The sequence below is a fragment of the Cynocephalus volans genome, chromosome 3 (assembly GCF_027409185.1).
Source record: "Cynocephalus volans isolate mCynVol1 chromosome 3, mCynVol1.pri, whole genome shotgun sequence".
NCBI lineage: Eukaryota > Metazoa > Chordata > Mammalia > Dermoptera > Cynocephalidae > Cynocephalus > Cynocephalus volans.
In genome coordinates, this window is record NC_084462.1 from 67,216,802 (window position 1) to 67,237,296 (window position 20,495).

The following is a 20,495-nucleotide window of genomic DNA, read 5'->3' on the forward strand; positions in this document are numbered from 1 at the left end:
TCAACAAATGCTGGTCAGGATGTAGAGCAACAAGAACTCACGTACACTGTTGAAACTGATACAACCACTTTAGGAAAAGGACTGGCATATATGACTCAGGAATACCGCTCATCAATTAAAAGGAATAGGCTACTAATAACAACATGGATGAACCTCAAATATTTTATGCTTTTATGAAAGAAGACTTATATAAACAACTATAGATGATGTGATTACCTTTACATGAAGCTTTAGAACAGGCAAAACTAATCTATACTAGAAAAAAAAAGAACCAGAAAAGTAGATGCTTCTGGGGTGGTAAGGAAAGGATTTACTGAGAAGAGGCAATTCAGAACTTTCTGCAGTGATGGTAACATTCTATATCTGTATAGGGGTTTTGGTTTTATAGGAATGCACATTTGTGGGAACACATGTACAGCACACCTAAGATTTGTGCATTTCACTGTACATAAATTTTATCTCAAAAAAAAAAAAAAAAAAAAGAACCACAAAGAAGACATTAAACCCTAGGTAATGATATGAATGCTGAAATATTTGGGTATATCTGCAACTTACTCTGAAATATATTTTAAAAAATTAAGATAGATCAATGGATAGAGTGATATACATTTGATACAGCAATCACAGCAAAATGTCTATTGGAGACTCGAGGTGGGTATTCAACTTTTTATTCTGAAAAATTTCCAAAAAAGAAGTACTAAACACAATTAGAAAAAAAATTTTCCTTAGGAAAAATATTCTTCACCACTTCTGCATTATTACTAGAAAATTACTGTAAAAGGAAAGAAGAAAAAAAGCACTACCATTTTGAAAAATAGTAGGAAAAAAAGAATACTATGAAAGACAAAGATCAGAATTTTGTCAAATGACTTGGTTTGGAAAATGGCAGAGAACACCCAGCTAACCCTAATCCTTTCTCAGGATTTCAAAGTTCACAAGCCAAATTCCATCCATGTATATTCTGCTTCAAAACTTTAGAAGAAAATAATTTAGACCTCTGATCATTATTGGATTAGATCTTTCACATAAAAATTCCTTTCTTAAATATTTTGAAAAGTTTGGACTATCCATTTCTGATTCATAATGTGATGCCAAGAATTGAAGGAATTCACTTATCTACTAAAAACATCAAGTGTCATTTTCCCCTTCTACTTTCTGCACAAGAATCACTGAAATCAAGTGGACAAGAATGAGTCTCAGAAACATAGCTGACACATAAGAGTGCAGCTTTTATCATCCTGGGCTAGAAATGCCTAATTACTTCTTTGTATCACTTGCTGTATCCTTGAGGATGAGGACTGTTGCCCTATTTGCCACTGTATCTCCAGTGATACTGGATTCTGCCTTCTGCCTACTTGCAGTAGATACTGAATAAATATTGCTTGAAAAATATCTTTGACAGTATTTTTATGATAGTCATTGAGACTCTGTATTTGTAATCACAGACAAGAAAAGAAAATCAAAACAAGGAGTGAAGGGGCTGGTGTGTGGAGACTCTACCTCCACCCTGCCAGCTTCTATCAGAGTAGTTCTAGGTTTATCTATTTAAAAGATCTGGCTTTCATGTGTGATTTTGCTGCAGTTCCTTGCCCCACCCCACCCCCCAAAAAAAGGTTTGAAAACCACTGACATGATCTCAACATATGGTATTTCTCTGGACAAAAAGACCAATAAAATTCTGGTTATAACTACTATAAGGACTGGGAAAAGCGAGAGAAGATTTAGATTCATTTAGCTTTTTATCAGTTATTCTCAGAATTTAGGTCATCATTTGATGCATTTAGCTTTCAGATAAAGTGAGGCTAACTGTGCTGTATGTAAGTATTCCTGTGGGGACCCCAACGGGGTAAAAACCCATTCTCATGTGTAAACTGGGTTTATTTGAAAGTGCCATCAATAAACACTTAACAATAAGGGGTGAAAGTTGGTAACTGGAAAAGAAATCTAAAATCAAGAAGAATCCTGTTTTGGATATTCTTTTCACTAGGAAAGTATCTTTCTACTGTCCACTTTGGAGCTTCTGAGTTTAATTTTAGTAAGAAAGAGGGCATTTTTTAATTCATAAAATGGGTCCACCTTCCCTGCTGTTCCTAATTCTATGATTTCTTTAAATGAAAGAGGAAGATAACTAAAATTAAAGAAGAGAATGGGAAGTTTAAGAGATTCAATATATTTAACATGAGAAACTTACTGACAATATGACTAAAATTACTAAAATTCTTCCTGGCATGGCTCTCTTGACCAAAGCTCGTGAATTTGATAACATCCCTTGAAGTAAAAGAAATACAGTTCAATAAAACATACTAAATACCATACGGAAGACATTCCCTTAATAAGGCTGAATATATAACAGATTCAAGAAAAGAAAGATAAAATTAGTGACTAAGAGACCCAGAAAAGGAAAGCTTAAAATTCTGAAGTCAAGACAGATAACCTAAGAAGTAGAGTAATGCTAAGGCTGATAGTCGAACCTTCTCACTTACTTATGGGCTGGAAGGGGCATGACTTTACCCTCATATTGCAATCCCTATGCTCTTCAAATTAAAAATGAAGAATATTTACTAACATTTTGTCCAATCTGTTGTCCTAGAGAGGCAGGAGCCCTGCTTGAACAGACCTAGGTGAGAGCCTAAGCTAGACTGCGAACAAGAAATGGGGTGTGGCTAACTTGGCTCAGGGACCACAAAGCATGGAGCCAAGGGTCATTTAATGGTTAGTGACAAGGGACAAAATCAAAAAGGAAAGTCATCTGAAATGTCAATCTGAATGATCCAAGGAGGAAGCAGAATTCAGATAAGTACGCAAAAAAGAATCAAAGAAAGCAGAATCAAGTGAGGAGAGCTTAGACAGAAAGGAAAGATTATTTGAGCCCCAGGGAAATTAGCTAAAGCACCTTTACTCAATGCCTACAATGCACCAGGCTCTGTATGAGTATTAAGCATCTTCCTCACAACACTACAATGAAGAAGGCATTCTGATATAAGAAAAATGAGGTTCAAGGAAATTGATGATTTGCCAAGATCACATAGCTAGAGACTGGGAAACAAGGATAAGACTCCAAAACTTATCTATTTTCATCATATCATATTCCTTCTATAAGGTGCAATGCTGATCTCTCAGTGGTTTTACAGAAACCAGGGATCCATTTCTGTACCACGATACCTGCTTATTTGTCCTACAGTTTCCTCCTCATTAGGGTCATTCTGGTAACATAAAATCACAGTAGAGATCTTATGTTATATTTTCCTTAATGAACAAACAGTAAACATGCAGAATCTCCTGGCATGTGAATGGCTCTTCTATTGCATAACATTTTCATGGTCAGAAACCATGTGTCTGAATTCCACATAAATCTTGGTTCTAACTTTACATCATATTTCATTTATTTCATGTGGATATTACTGGTCTTTTCTAGAATACCTGAGAGTTCTCTTTTGAAGATGGTTACCATGGAAATGAGGCTACTATGGTTCAGAATAAATTTACATAACTATCAGAAAATTATTTCAAGCGTGTAAAATGTGGAATTTATCCGAAAGCTAACATGACCACTGATGCAATAAATATCTAAGAAGAACTGCAAACCAATCCGAAATGATTCAGGTCCCAATACAGAACTATAAAACAGTTGCAAAGAATTATCTAATTTACAATAATACCTTCAGAAATGTAAATTTATAGGGCTGGCCTGTGGCTCACTCGGGAGAGTGCGGTGCTGATAACACCAAGGCCACGGGTTCGGATCCCATATATGGATGGCCGGCTTGCTCACTGGGTGAGCGTGGTGCTGACAACACCAAGTCAAGGGTTAAGATCCCCTTACCGGTCATCTTTAAAAATAAAAAAGAAATGTAAGTTTATAAAGTGAAATTTTGAAATATTCTGGACACAGATAACATACTATATAATATTGTATCGTAATCTACTGTATTACTTTGTTTCTTTTGCTTATAACAGAACACCCAAAATCAGGTAATTTATAAAGAAATAAAATTTATTTCTTACAATCTTGTAGGCTAGGAAATCTTCAGTCCAGGGGGCATACCTGCTGAGGGTCTTCATTTGGGTGGGAACTCTCCACAGGGCCCCGTGGTGACTCAGGCAATCACATGTGAGGATTGCATAAGCAAGAGAGCTAACCTTCTCACTTGCGCTTTATAAAACCATCAGAAGCACGCCCATTACAATGCATTAAACCATCAATTCATTACTCCATGAATGGATCAATCCATCACTAGGGCACAGTCATCATAACCTAATCACCTCTTAAAGGCCCCACCTTCCACTACCATATGGGGGGTTAAGTTCCAACATGAGCTTGGGGGACATTCAAACCACAGCATATACTGTCCAACATCTTATCCAGAGGTGAAAAGAATACATTCTTAAGTCCTTGGCTGTTGTCAAATATGTAGTATCAGGTACCACATTAGGTACTAAGGATCTAAAGGTTGACAAGACCCTGTCCTGTCCTCAAGGCATTCAATCTGAGAGTAGAAAGATACACAGACCGAAAAAAAAAACCCAAAAAACCCATAAACATAATAGGTAAAACACGAAAAATATGTACAAGGTATATGTGCGCAATTACAGAGCACTTAAAGGAAGAAGGTGGGGAGAGAATGGATATAAAGAATGCCAGTAAGCAAGAGATTTGGGCTGAAAGGAGGAACTTTCTGTGTAGATGGGACAGGACAGTATGAGTAGAAGAACTGCATCGTGTTCATAAGCAGCTAGCTGTTGCTCTTGAAATTAAATTACCATGAGAAGCAATGGCAATCACGGATTCATCAGACTCAGGCTCCAGTTCTCTCTCTCTGCTTGGAGCATAGAAGAAAAGTGACCCCTTCAGGATAAGTAAACATCCAGCACTCTGAAAATTACAGGGAGAAGGACTCAAGAGGAAGATATACTCATATAAGGCTACTTGCTAGTTTGTTTGAGGTAATTTTTAAAAGTCAAAGGATATGACCAAATTTACACTACAAGTTTATGACACAAATCATACCTCTTACCTGTTGCTTTAGGACCTTATTTTCCTCATTTACTATACCTAAAGTATTTTACCTTGCCATTTAATGGTCTTATAAAACATAATTTTTGTTGAATGCCAAATATTCTGCTATAGGAATAGACCATAATTTATTAAGCCAGTTGCCTATTGTTGGCCATTTATATGGTTTATAACTTTTCCCCATTAAGTATCTATCATTGTAATGGACATTTCCATGCATAAATCTTTGCACACATCCCTGATTATTTCATTAAAACAAATTATTAGAAGCGGAATTATTGTCAAAGGATGTGCAAGTTTTAAGTCTTTTGATAAAATTACCAAACTGCCCCCGCAAAAGGTTACATCCACTTGCACTACTACTAACAGCAGTGTATCCTCGTTTTACTGTAATTTTACCAAGAATGGGTTATTATTTATAAACTCTACTAGTAGGCCAAAAAAAAAGTTACTTTAATTTGCATTTCTTATACTACTAGTGAGGTTGAACTCTTTTCAAGACGACTGGCCTCTTTCATCTCATTTCTGTAAACAAACTATTTTTTCTCTTTTTTCAACTGAGATATTTATCTTATTCTTGTTAATTTATAAATACCACTTACATTTGATGCAGTTATTTTTCCAAATTTTTAATTAAAGGACTTTGATCACTTTTGCCACTCTGTGAAAAACAAATTTGAGGAGAAATTAGAGAATTAGAGAAATCAGTTAGGATATTACTGCAGTAATCTAGGAAAGAGATTAAATGAACTTGAACTAGAGGAGCAAAATCAAAAAAAAAGAGAGCCTAATGAATTGGATGCAGGGAGAAATAAAAAATATTGAAACAAACAAGAATGATTCCTATGTTTTTAGCACAGTTGTATAAGTGGACCGTCATACCTCTGAGATACAGAAAATCAGAAGAGAAAGATTTTGAAGGAAGAATGTTAAGTTCAATTTTGGACATGTAAAATTTGAAGTGCTTGTAGGACATCCAACTGTTAATGTCTGAAGCTCAGTGAGGGGTCTGGTCTGAGAATTTGGGAGTTACAGTTATGTAAATTATACTTGAAACCATGAGCGTGTAGAGTGTGAAGAGTAGTAGGCTGAAGACAGTACTTTGTGGAGCACTAATACTTCAAGAACAACTGGAAGATGCGCATGAAGGAAAAACGGAAGGAATGGAGAGAGAAATAAAAGGAGTCACAATAGTGTTATCAAGTCAAAGTAGTGGGGAACCTCATGGAATTGGGATTAAAGATGAAGAGATTTAATGAACATAGTCTTGAATCATGACAGAAAATACGGGTTTTTAAGCAGCAGAGATAGCAGCCACATGGAGGAAAGCTCATCTTTAATGGTTTCAGTATTTTTTTTTTTAAGTTTTATGTTGGCTTATGGAAGGGATCAAAAGGTCAAGAATGGGAATTAATAAAAATGACCAAGCACTGTTTGTAAACATATATGCTTCGTTATATATGACGAAGGTAGCAATTACAACCTCAACTATACAAGTAAGGGTGATGGTTCATCTTCCTCCTTAATAACCTTTCAGAAGATTTTTTTTTAAACCCTGGCTTCTTTTACACTAGAAGTCTCTGAAAAAAAGGTGCAAAGGAAAACATGAATAATAAAGTAATCACAAACACCAAATCATTCTAGTTGCCGCATTTCACAATTTTATTCATTTATTCACTCAACAATTATTTGTTAATAATCTACTTTGATAAAAAATTATTATAGACCAGCTCCGTTGATAAGGACCCCAGTCTAGGAGTAGTGAGAAAAGGCATATAAACAAATCAGTGAGAAATACTACCGGTAAAAGAGAATTATTTTAAAATACCAGTTATGCCTGAGGGTGAGGGATGGTTAAGAAAAGCCTCACAGAGGGGTCAGGTAAACTAATCTTGAAGCTCTATCAGGAAATTGTAGCTGGGGGTAAGGGGATACAGGGAACACTGCTGTCAAACAGCACAGTATATTGAGGAAACCATAAGTAGTTTGGTAAAGATGACTGCATTCCTATCCCAGGTTTAGGTGGAAAGTGCCAGGAGTTTATTTATTCTTATAATAATCCATTTAACTGATAAAAGGAACTAAGACACAGGTAAGTTAAATAACTTGGCCGAATTCACATAGCTAAGCGACAGAGCTGAGACTGGAATCCAACCACACTGGGACGCAGCTGCTCTTAATCACTTCTCTGTGGTGCCTCTCCAGTTAACACTGAAAACGTTGACCATGAAGGGTCTGGATGTGGTTTGTACATATGCAATAAGGAATCTGCTTTTTATCCTGAAGCTAAGAGAACAGAATTTTAATGAACAGCAGCAGAATGTTGTGACTGATTCATGAAGTAAAGGGAAGTGAAATCATTGAGCACTGGGAGAAAAGCGGAGATCAATTTCTTAATGTGGCTAGAGGTAAAAGTAGAATAAGAGAAGCAGAATGACACTGGGCTGTGGCTTCAAGAAAGATGATGAAGTTGAAAGCTTTAGAGGTAGGTATTGACAATGTCAAGGGGATGGCCAATTTAGAATTTATCATTCCACAAAAATACAAATGGAAAATTTTGGGAGTCGGAGGGAGAGGTGTTCACACATTATTATGACTGTTTTAAAAGAAAAGGAAAAATTCCTGTTTAAAAAAAAAAACAAACTCATGACCCATTTTAAGTGTTATCACCAATCTGAGATGACAGGAAATACACAATGGGATAATTCACGTCACAGCATGTGTAGAAATCCCAGGAGTTAACGATAAGACAATAAATTTGAAATATTTAACAGATGAAGAACGAACTTATAACCTTTTCTGCATTAACACTCACTATGGCATTTCCTGTAACTATATCTTCTTAAAAAATAACAGAAGTCAGACAGGTATGACTGTTTTTATATATATCTCACACTATTTCTCATAAACTACTTTCCCCATCAGAAATAAAAAATGGGACAAGGCTCAAAACAAAATTTTCCAAATATGTTTTTGTACAAAATGACTTCTTCACCATAAACAATAAAAAAGGGAAGACCTCACATGGTACACATGAAGAGAACAGCTTGAACTGTAGCAACTACCACCCAGATTAAGAAACAGAACAGTAACACACCAGAAGCCCAGCTGCACAACATTCAGTCACTACTCTGCCCTTCTTCAAAAGTAATTGCTATTCTGACTTCTAAAACCATAGATTCGGTATTGCCTGTTTTTGAGCTTTATATAAATGTAAATACAGTATGTATTCTTTTGTGTCTGGCCTCTTTCTAAAACTTACCCATGTTGAATGCAGCAGTGATCTGAGAATTATCATTGCTGATAATACATCAATGTATGACTGGAACGCTATCCATTCTACTTTGATTTTTGATGAACATTTGTATTATTCTCAGTTTTGATTTACTGTGAATATAGCTGGTAAGAACATGATTGCACATTTTTTTGGCACATATATTTATACAGTATACTCCTAGGAATACAATTGCTGTATCACAGATTCTGCCAAACAGTATTTTAAAGTGATTATATCAATACTCCTATCAGCAGTAGAGTTCCCAGTGTTCCCCATTTAATCAACACCTGGTATTGTTGGTCTTTTGAATTTTAGACAGTCTGGAAGAGTATAGTAGTATCTCATTTTTGCTTTGTATTTGCATTTCTCTGAAGACTAATAATGACAACCATTTTTTCAAATACTTAGTAGCCACTTGGAGATATTCTGTGAGGTAACTGTTCAAGTCTTTTGCCCATTTTCTACTGGTTTATCTATCCTTACCTTACCAATCTGTAGGAGTTCTTTATAGAGTACACAACAGGGGTTGGCAAACTTTTTCTGTAAAGGGCCAAACAGTAAATATTTCAGCTTCATGAGCCTTAGTGTCTCTGTCACAACTACTCAGCTCCTGTTTTGCAACATGAAAGCAGCCACAGTCAATATGTAAATGAATGAGCATGGCTGTGTGCCAATAAAACTTTAGCTGTAGTTTGCCAACCCTGCTCTAGACAAAGACCTTTGTCAAGTTACATACAAGTCTTGTCAAGAGTTTAACAATGTTCACGTTCTTTACGAAGAATCAACTTTTGGCTTTGCTGACACTCTCTGTTTTGAATGTTTGTTTTTTATTTCATTAATTTTTGCTCTTGTTATTATTTCCTTTCTTCCATTTCTTTGGTTTTAGTTTGCCATTTGTTTTTTAGGTTTTTGAGATGAATATTTAAATAACTGATTTCTGAGCCTTTCTTCTTTTCTAATATATGTACATACGCTATAAATTTACCTCTAAGCATCCCACAGTTTTGATAGGCCGTATCTCTCCTAATTCACATTATTTCCTAATTTTCATCACCATTTCTTTTCTGACTCATAGTTTATTTCGAAGTGATTCACTTAATTTCCAAACACCAGAAGTTACAAAGTTACTTCTCCCCTCCAAAAAACTTTTTTTCTAATTAGTTCCAACCTTAATTCTACAGTGGTCAAATGTGCAGAATTTCAATTCTTTTAAATTTAAGATTTGCTCTATGGTTAGTATATGACATATTTTGAGAACTGTTTCATAAGCACTTATAAAAATAGGATTTATTCATTTGTTTGGTGCAGTTTTACAGAAACATCATTTAAGTCAAGATTGTTAATCACGTTGCTTAGTTATGTTTATGGTTTTATTTTGTCTGTATTTGTTTTGGTCTGCATATCCTATCAAGTTACTGAAGTGTGAAAATCTATAACTATGATTAAAGTTTTGTTTACTTCTCTTTGTAGTTCTGTCAGTTTATGCTTTTCATATTTTAAGATTATATTATGAGGCATATACATATTTAAAATGTTTTTATTTTCCTGTTAACTCTTTTTAAAAATTATTTTAAATTTTTAGTTTTTAAAAATTTATTTTGTAATTGGCAAATAAAAAGTATATATTTTTACGCTGTATGACATGATATTTTGATACACATATACACGATAGAATGGCTAAATCAAGCTAATTAACAAATCTATTACCTCACATACTTATTTTTTTTGTGGTGAAAACATTTAAAATCAATCCTCATAGCAATTTTCAAGTACAGTCATTTTCCACATGATGTTTTGGTCAACAATGGACCACATACATATACAATAGTGGCTACACCAGATAGCCTAGGTGTGTAATAGGCTATACTATCTAGGTTTCTGTAAGTACACCCTATGATGTTCACACGACGATAATGAAATTGCCTAATGATGCATATTTCAGAACATAACCCCTGCTGATAAGCAACACATGAACATATGTAATATACTGAGTCACCATGTTGTACAACAGATCTCTTGAGTTTATCCCTCCTACCTAACTGAAATTTTGTATCCTTTCACCAGCATCTCCCCAATATCCACCCCACCACCCATGTTCCCTTCCCAGCCTTTGGCAACCATTCTGCTCTCTGCTTCTACGAGCTTAACTTTTTTAGATTCTACAAATAAGTGAGATCATGTAGTATTTGTCTTTCTGTACTTGGCTTACTTCACTTACTGTAATATCCTCAAGGTTCATTCATGTTGCTGCAAATAACAGGATTCCCTTCTTTCTTAAGGGTGAACAGTATTCCACTGTGTACATACACTACATTTTCTTTATCCATTCATCCACTGATGAACTCTTAGGTTGATTCCATGTCTTGGCTATTGTGAATAATGCTGCAATGAACATGGAAGTGTAGATATCTCTTCAAAATACCGATTTCATTTCCTTTGGATATACAAGGGGACTTCAAAAAGTTCATAAAAAATGGAATTAAAAGACAAAAATAAAAAATATAAACTTTCCTCCTCAACATAAGCTCCATCAAGTTCAAGACACTTTTGTAGGCAATGATACCAGCCATTTAGTCCATCCCTAACGAACTGAGGGTCCCAGCAATTTAACCATGTCAATGCAGTCTTTATTACATTATTAACAGAAGAAAAATGAGCACCTTTTAAATAATTTTTAAGATTAGGAACAAAAAGAGTTAAAAGGAGCCAAATCAGGACTGTAAGATGGATACCTGATGATTTTCCACTGAAACTCTTGCAAAATTGCCCTTGTTTCATGACAGCAATGAGCAGGAGCATTGCTGTGGTGAAGGACTCTCCGGTGAAGCTTTCCTAGATGTTTTTCTGCTAAGCCTTTGGCTTGCTTTCTCCAAACACTCTCATAATAAGTAGATGTTATTGTTCTTTGGCTCTCCTGAAAGTCAACAAGCAAAATGTCTTGAGCATCCCAAAAAACTGTTGCCATGACCTTTGCTCTTGACCAGTCCACTTTTGCTTTAACTGGACCACTTACACTTCTTGGTAGCCATTGCTTTGACTGTGCTTTGTTGTCAGGATCATACTGGTAAAGCCATGTTTCATCTCCTGGTACAATTTTTTTAAGAAATGCTTCAGGGTCTTAATCCTACTTGTTTAAAATTTCCAATGAAACCTCTGCTCTTGTCTGCAGCTGATACGGGCACAACAGTTTTGGCACCCATCAAGCAGAAAGTTTGCTCAACTGCAATATTTCAGAATTGTGTAAGCTGAACCAATTGAAATGTCCATGGTGTTGGCCACTGTTTCTACTGTTAATTGTAGGTCCTCTTCAACTAGGGCAGAAACAAGATTAATTTCTTCCTCACAAATTGATGTGGATGGTCTGCCACCACGGGCTTCATCTTCAACATCTTCTTGTCTCTTCCTAAAATGAGTTATTCATTTGTAAGCTGCTGATTTCTTTGGGCACTGTCCCCATCAACTTTTTGTAAAGCATCAATGATGTCACCATTCTTCTTACCCAAGCTTCACCATAAATTTGATGTTTGTTCTTGCTTCAACTTTAGCAGAATTCATGTTGCTGTTATAAGGGCTCTTTTCAAACTGATGTATTAACCTTCTTAGTGCCTCAAACTAGATCTTGTTCAGATACGTTATAACAAGTTAGTAAAAGTTTATTTTGGTGCAAAAAAAATTTGGGATCCATGCACAGTTTTTTTCATAATATCCATTTTCCACGAACTTTTTGAAAAGCCCTCATACATCCAAAAGTAGGATTGCTGGATCATATGGTAGTTCTGTTTTTAATTTTTTGAGGAACCTCATACTGTTTTCCATAATGACTATACCAATTTACGTTCCCACCAACAGTATACAAGGGTTCCCCTTTGTTCCACATCCTTGCTAACACTTGTCTCTTGTTTTTTTTATAATATGTAGCCATCCTAACAGGTGTGAGGTGATATCTCACTATGGTTTTAACTTGCATTTCCCTGATGATTAGTGATGCTGAGCATTTCATATACCTATTGGCCATCTGTATGTCTCTTTCTGAGAAATGTCTTTTCAGGTCCTTTACCTATTTTTCACATCAGGCTGTTTTCTTACTATTGAATTTTTTTAGTTCCTTATATATTTTGGATATTTACTCCTCATCAGATATATGGCCTGCAAATATTTTCTCCTATGCCATAGGTTGTTTCTTCACTGTTGATTGTCTCCTTTGCTGTGCAGAAGATTTTCAATTCAATGCAATCTCATTCGTCTATTTTTCCTTTTGTTGCCTGTGCTTTAGGGGTCATATCTGAAAAATCTTTGCCAAAACAAATGTCAAGAAGCTTTTACCCTGTCCTCTAGTAATTTTATAGTTTCAGGTATTATGTTTAAGTCTTTAATCCATATTGAGTTAAATTTTGTATATGGTATGAGATAAGTGTCCAGTTTCATTCTTCTGCATGTGGCTAGCCAGTTTTCCCAGCACCATTTACTGAAGAGACTCTTTTCCCTATTGTTTATCTATTTTCCCTATTATGTTTCAAGAGAAACAGGAGGAATCTGCATGACTTTTTATCACCTTCAGAAGTCACACATATCACTTCGCCATATGCTATTAATCCAACTACCTCCAAGCCAAGGGCAAAGGACATAAACCCCATCACCCACTGAGGGGATGGCCAAAGCATTTGGGGGCTATGTTTTAAAATTCCCATACCTCTTGCAGCAATTCCTGGATATATCTCTTCTTATTTGAATGTTTATTCCAAAAGTGGTTTTGGTGTGTCCTTGTATAGCTAACCTTCTGAGGTCTTACATGATGAGAATTTTTATTATGCCTCACATTTTGGATGCATATAAAAATTCTATGTGGATTCAAGGTCCTTTTCCAATAGCACTTTAAAAACATTACTCCACTGTTTCTTGACATCAGATTTCTCAAATCAATACTAGATGCAATCCAGTTCTTATCCTTTTGCAGGTGATCTGTTCTTTCTCACTAGAAGCTTTCAGAATTTCTTGTCTGTGATATTATTATATGTTACTGCGAATGGGTATAAGGGTGGGTCATTCCTTCTCTCACCTATTTAGTAATCTATAAGCCTTCTCAGTCTAGGGCCTTTTACAAGTCTTTAATTCTGAGAAATTTATCTTAATTATTTCTTCAAATATGTATTTCCCTCTTCCTTTTTTTCATCCCTAAGATTCTTACTTATCTGGAAAGAAGCCCTTCTACATCTACCTTTCCTACTTCTTGGATTTTACTCATGTGTTCTCTGTCTTTACCACTTAATTCTACATTCTCTGAGAATTCCTCAGTGTCATCTTCCAACTCATGAGTTTGTTCATCAGCCTTAAACTATCATCCAGACTGGTTTATTCTTTATTTTTACTGCATTTTCATACATAATATTTCTACTTGGTCTTGTTCTTGCATTATATTGTTAATATCTTCCTTAACTCCTTAAATACATTTATCACATTTATATTAAGTTCTTGATCAATCTTTTCCCATTATTCTCCATGAGACAGTATATGTTATTTACTTAGTTGCCTTTGAGAGTAACTGTACTATTCTGGTGACTAATTTGGCTATAAAGTAATGCTTGTCTGGTAATATGTATGGTAAAAGGGCTACAGGCCAGACCATAATTGTATCTGAGCTGGTGAACCTAAGAAAAGGGGAGATGGGCTCCAGAGCAAAGAGCCCCAGGGATCTCAGAACCACTACTGTTTACTACAGTTTGCTGGACATTCCACAGGCAACAGTACTGGTCAGGGTTTCACATTTAAGCTCTTAGGGAGAAGCAGGACTGTGAACAGAGACTTTTATTAGATTGAAATCTACCAATCCGGTAGTTTGGAGAGGGTGAGGAGAAGAGGTAGAAAAATGACCCCTTAAGGGCAGCTAGTCAGGCCATACCTGTTTACATCAATGCCATCAAAGGTCCAGCAGATTTTTTGAATGCACATTGATGTATGAACCATCGCTGCTCATTTCTGTGGTGAAGGGACAAGCAAAGACAATCTCAAGGCAACACCAGTGAGAAACAACAATAGAACCTGACCTTATTCCAACCTATTTTCTCATTACCACGTCTCGAACTCCTTAGTCCCAGGATGCAGCCAACACCCCCATACCCACATCACAACCCACTCGCCCATCAGCACATACAGGTTCAAGAGAGCCTTCAGTCTCCCTCTTTCCTTCTCTCTCTCGTTTCTTCAGAGTTGATTTTGGGTAAAGGAGTCAACAGCTGGGACTAATTTGACAGGAAATGGAAACTATTTTCTTTGTCAAAGCTGTAGAACTTTTGCTCAATTTCAAACACTCCTAATCCAGTTCAGAAATGTGAGGCAAGCAAATCAATGAAGAGTTAAGGTTTGTCGTAATTTTTAATAACTGGAATCCCTTACTCTTCTAAGTTTTCTAGAATACATTCACGTAAAATATACTTTATCCAGGCTCAGATGTAACTGGGTACAAATTATAAGATACATATTATCTTGTATCTAAAAAATGCAGTTTAAAAAAAAAATGCAGTTTATTCAGTTGATAGCTAGATTAGATTTCATACAATGAATAAAAATAAAAGCGTAGGAAAAAAAGAAAGAAACCACATGGACAAATGTCCTCATGAAGAAAAACAGGAAAAAAAGGAGCAGCTATGAAGTATGGGAGACACTATGCACCTCATAAGAGGCTCCTAACAACCACGATACAAGATAGGTAGAGGAAACTAAGGCCCAGGGAGAAAAATGGAAGAGAGAAGAAGGCAAGAATCTGATTAATGGAGAAAATAAAAAAGAGAAAATATCCATTAAGAGAGGCACAGAGACCAAGTAAGATAAAGTTTGCTAGTATTTTATTTGTCCAATCCCATCTACGTAGAGGTAAAGAACTTGATTATTCTACAATGCTATGCCCTATCTAGCCAAGAACACTGACTGAGCTCAAATGACATAAAAGTTATGAGAACTCTAAAGCTCGTTCTTTTGATTTTCAGAGATTATGAATCCACCCACAAATAGCGATAGAGAACATAAGTACTCTATGTCTTTACCGGCACTGAATCCCAAACAGTCTGCTCTCCAATTCCTCTAAAAAATACATTTGAGTCCTCTGGTGACTACTGGAGTGAGAATGTAGCTACCCTACTTCCCACTCTGAAATGCACAAAATGTACCAAGAGAAACAAACTTTCACATAAAATAAAACTAAGGTATTGCTAACCACCCCAAACCACAGATTATGAAGTATTCTATCAAATACAATATGATTTGGAACAAGTTGATAATGAATATCACAAGCCAATAGAGTCCTCTACATATCTAAGCAGTGTTGGATTTCTCTGAAATTAATGGAGAAGATCCTAATTATTTAAACAAAGATAAATTGGGGTGAAAACAAATCATAGGAGAGAGAGCAAATATTCCTCTGAGGGTACATTTCCATGTGGAAGAGTGGCAGGGGAGATGGGGATAAAGAAGAGACTGCATGTACATGCCATCTTCATTTTCTCTCACTTCTGAATCAGAGAACCTATGAGGGGGAAAAGAGAGAGTATAGACAAAAGAAAGAAAAACGATCCTTGTAGTGATTATCAGCATTAGCTGAACAGAGAGAAACAAACATCAAATCATCAAACCAAGTTACGGTGAGAGCCACAGTGCACTCCTTTCTGGGAGATCTATTCACCCAAAGGAAGGGAGACATGGTTCTGCATCAGATAAAAGAGATGTCTCTGTAAGAAAGCATCCTGAGACAAGATCCGGACGCCCCAGACCACACCCTCCCCCTCACCACCACCACCACTACTACTACTACTATAAATAATAACAAAAATAACTAACATTGAAATCTTACCATATTCTAGTCACTATTGGAAGAGTTTTACAAGTATTACCTCTTTTAATACTCAAAACAATCTCAATCAGGTAAGCACTCTGATTATCTCCATTTTACAGATGAGGAAAATGAGGTTCAGAAAAGTGTGATAGTTAATTCTAGGTGTCAGCTTGATTAGATTAAGGAATACCTAGAAACCTGGTAAAGCTATCTTTTTGGATGTGTTTATAAGGGTGTTTCCAGAAGAGATTAGCATGTGGGCCTGAGTGGACTAGGTGGGAAAGATCTGACCTCAATATGGGCAAGAACCATCCAATCTGCTGGGGCCTGGAGAGAACAAAATCGGTGAGAAAAGAGAATTGCACTTTGTCCACTGGAGCTGGGATACACTCTGCTCTCCTGTCCGTGGACCTCAGAACTTGAGACTCTTCAGCATTTGGGTTCCAGGACTAACACCAACAGCACCATCAGCTTCCCTGGTTCTGAGGTTTTTAGAATTGGACTGAGCCACGGTATCAGTATTCAGTTTGCAAATGGCCTACAGTGGGATGACTCAGCCTTCGCAATCATGTGAGCCAATTCCCCTAATAAACCCCTTCTCATATATTTATATACATATACTATTGGTTCTGTCTCTCTGAAGAACCCTGACTAATACAGAAAGGTTAAGTAAATTTCCTATAGTCATATAGCTAGGAATATAAGACCCAGAATTTGAACCCAAGCAGTATAGTCTTAAAGTTAGGCTTTTAACTGTTATGCTGTATTACCGCTCCCATATTAATGTTAAATAATCAGAAGACCCTGAAAGTACACAGGATTTTTTACTTACACGGTAAATATTTGCGTACCTTGTATGGTAAGCTCTGCTTGAGTGTCAATTGTCTCATTTCCATTATCAGCTATACAAAAATAAGTTCCAGCATCATCCTCAGTGACATCACTGATCTCCAGACTACCACCTGCTAGCAGTACCAAACGTTCAGAGCTGCATAAAAAAATATGATATATTTCAGTACTAGGAAAATAATACCTGAGAAACACTATACATAAAATAGAGAAAACACTTAAATAGTATTATTATGTACACTGCTACAGATACAGAGACTAACATGAAATTGTCAGAATTTAATTTAGTCCAATTTGCTCTGCTTATATATATATATATATATATATATTTTTTTTTTTTTTTTAAACTTTTATTTTGTCGATATACATTGTGGTTGATTATTGTTGCCCCTTACCAAAACCTCCCCCCCTCCTCCCTCTCCTCCATCCCACCCAACAATGTCCTTTCTGTTTGCTTGTCGTATCAACTCCAAGTAATTGTGGTTGTTTTATCTTCTTCCCCTCCCCCCCGTTTTTTTTTTCTGTGTGTGTGTGTGTGTGTGTGTGAATTTATATATTTATTTTTAGCTCCCACCAATAAGTGAGAACATGTGATATTTCTCTTTCTGTGCCTGACTCGTTTCACTTAATATAATTCTCTCAAGGTCCATCCATGTTGTTGCAAATGGCAGTATTTCATTCGTTTTTATAGCTGAGTAGTATTCCATTGTGTAGATGTACCACATTTTCCGTATCCACTCATCCGATGATGGACATTTGGGCTGGTTCCAACTCTTGGCTATTGTAAAGAGTGCTGCGATGAACATTGGGGAACAGGTATACCTTCGACTTGATGATTTCCATTCCTCTGGGTATATTCCCAACAGTGGGATGGCTGGGTCGTATAGTAGATCTATCTGCAATTGTTTGAGGAACCTCCATACCATTTTCCATAGAGGCTGCACCATTTTGCGGTCCCACCAACAATGTATGAGAGTTCCTTTTTCTCCGCAACCTCGCCAGCATTTATCGTTCAGAGTCTTTTGGATTTTAGCCATCCTAACTGGGGTGAGATGGTATCTCAGTGTGGTTTTGATTTGCATTTCCCGGATGCTGAGTGATGTTGAGCATTTTTTCATATGTCTGTTGGCCATTTGTATGTCTTCCTTAGAGAAATGCCTACTTAGCTTCTTTTGCCCATTTTTTAATTGGGTTGCTTGTTTTTTTCTTGTAAAGTTGTTTGAGTTCCTTATATATTCTGGATATTAATCCTTTGTCAGATGTATATTTTGCAAACATTTTCTCCCACTCTGTTGGTTGTCTTTTAACTCTGTTAATTGTTTCTTTTGCTGTGCAGAAGCTTTTCAGTTTGATATAATCCCATTTGTTTATTTTTCCTTTGGTTGCCCATGCTTTTGGGGTCGTATTCATGAAGTCTGTGTCCAGTCCTATTTCCTGAAGTGTTTCTCCTATGTTTTCTTTAAGAAGTTTTATTGTTTCAGGGTGTATATTTAAATCCTTAATCCATTCTGAGTTGATTTTAGTATATGGTGAGAGGTATGGGTCTAGTTTCATTCTCCTGCATATGGATATCCAGTTATCCCAGCACCATTTGCTGAAGAGGCAGTCCCTTCCCAAGTGAATAGGCTTGGTGCCTTTGTCAAAGATCAGATGGCAGTAAGTGTGTGGGTTGATTTCTGGATTCTCTATTCTATTCCATTGGTCAGTGTGTCTGTTTTTATGCCAGTACCATACTGTTTTGGTTATTATAGCTTTGTAGTATAGCTTAAAGTCAGGTAGTGTTATGCTTCCAGCTTTATTTTTTTTGCTCAGCATTGCTTTGGCTACGCGTGGTCTTTTATTATTCCATATAAATGTCTGGATAGTTTTTTCCATTTCTGAGAAAAATGTCTTTGGAATTTTGATAGGGATTGCATTGAATTTGTATATCACTTTGGGTAGTATGGACATTTTCATAATGTTGATTCTTCCAATCCAAGAGCATGGGATATCTTTCCATCTTCTTGTATCCTCTCTAATCTCTCTCAGCAGTGGTTTGTAGTTCTCATTATAGAGATTTTTCACCTCCTTGGTTAACTCAATTCCTAAGTATTGTATTTTTTTGGTGGCTATTGTAAATGGGCAGGCTTTCTTGATTTCTCTTTCTGCATGTTCACTATTGGAGAAAAGAAATGCTACTGATTTTTGTGTGTTGATTTTGTATCCTGCTACTGTGCTGAAATCATTTATCAATTCCAACAGTTTTTTTGTAGAGGTTTTAGGCTGTTCGATATATAGGATCATGTCATCTGCAAACAGGGACAGTCTGACTTCATCTTTTCTAATCTGGATGCCCTTTATTTCCTTCTCTTCTCTGATTGCTCTGACTAGTACTTCCATCACTGTGTTGAATAGGAGTGGTGAGAGTGGGCATCCTTGTCTAGTTCCTGTTCTTAAAGGAAAAGCTTTCAGCTTTTCCCCATTCAGGATGATATTGGCAGTGGGTTTGGCATATATGGCTTTAATTATGTTGAGATACTTTCCCTCTATACCTAACTTATAGAGGGTCTTTGTCATGAATGAGTGCTGAACTTTATCAAATGCTTTTTCAGCATCTATAGAGATGATCATATGGTCCTTGTGTTTGACTTTATTAATATGGTGTATCACATTTATTGATTTGCATATGTTGAACCAACCTTGCATCCATGGGATGAATCCCACTTGATCATGGTGAATAATTTTACATATGTGTTGCTGTATTCTGTTTGCTAGTATTTTAGTGAGGATTTTTGCATCTATATTCATGAAGGATATTGGCCTGTAGTTTTCTTTTTTGGTTATATGTTTACCTGGTTTTGGTATCAGGATAATGTTTGCTTCATAGAATGAGTCTGGGAGATTTGCGTCTGTTTCAATCTTTTGGAATAGTTTGTAAAGAATCAGTGTCAATTTCTCTTTGAATGTTTGGTAAAATTCTGCTGTGAATCCATCTGGTCCTGGGCTTTTCTTTGTTGGGAGCCTTCTGATAACAGCTTCAATCTCCTTTATTGTTATTGGTCTGTTCAAACTTTCTACGTCTTCATGGTTCAGTTTTGAGGAGCTTGTGTGTGTCCAGAAATTTATCCATTTCCGCCAGACTTTCAAATTTGTTGGCGTATAGTTGTTTATAGTAGTCTCGAATGATTCCTTGTATTTCAGATGAATCAGTTGTAATATCGCCTTTTTCATTTCTAATTTTTGTTATTTGAATCTTCTCCCTTCTTTTTTTTGTTAGCCATGCTAATGGTTTGTCAATTTTATTTATCTTTTCAAAAAACCAACTTTTTGATTCATTGATATTTTGTATTGTTTTTTGGGTTACAATTTCATTAAGTTCTGCTCTGATCTTAATGATTTCTTTCCGTCTGCTAACTTTAGGTTTGGATTGTTCTTGTTTTTCTAGTTCTTTAAGGTGAAGTGTTAGTTGTTCACTTGCCATCTTTCCATTCTTCTGAAGTGAGCGTTTAATGCAATAAATTTCCCCCTCAATACTGCTTTTGCAGTATCCCACA

At 36.2% G+C, this 20,495-nt stretch overlaps 1 protein-coding gene across 7 annotated transcripts in view; it reads right to left on the bottom strand.

The window, feature by feature from the left end:
• NEO1 (neogenin 1) overlaps positions 1–20,495 on the bottom strand; it is a 236,349-nt gene that overhangs the window by 130,483 nt on the left and 85,371 nt on the right. For all 7 annotated transcript variants that reach the window (XM_063088928.1, XM_063088925.1, XM_063088927.1 and 4 more), the window contains one exon: positions 16,965–17,101. In XM_063088928.1, coding sequence (XP_062944998.1) covers positions 16,965–17,101 — 137 coding nt within the window. The remainder of the gene's footprint in view (positions 1–16,964; positions 17,102–20,495) is intronic.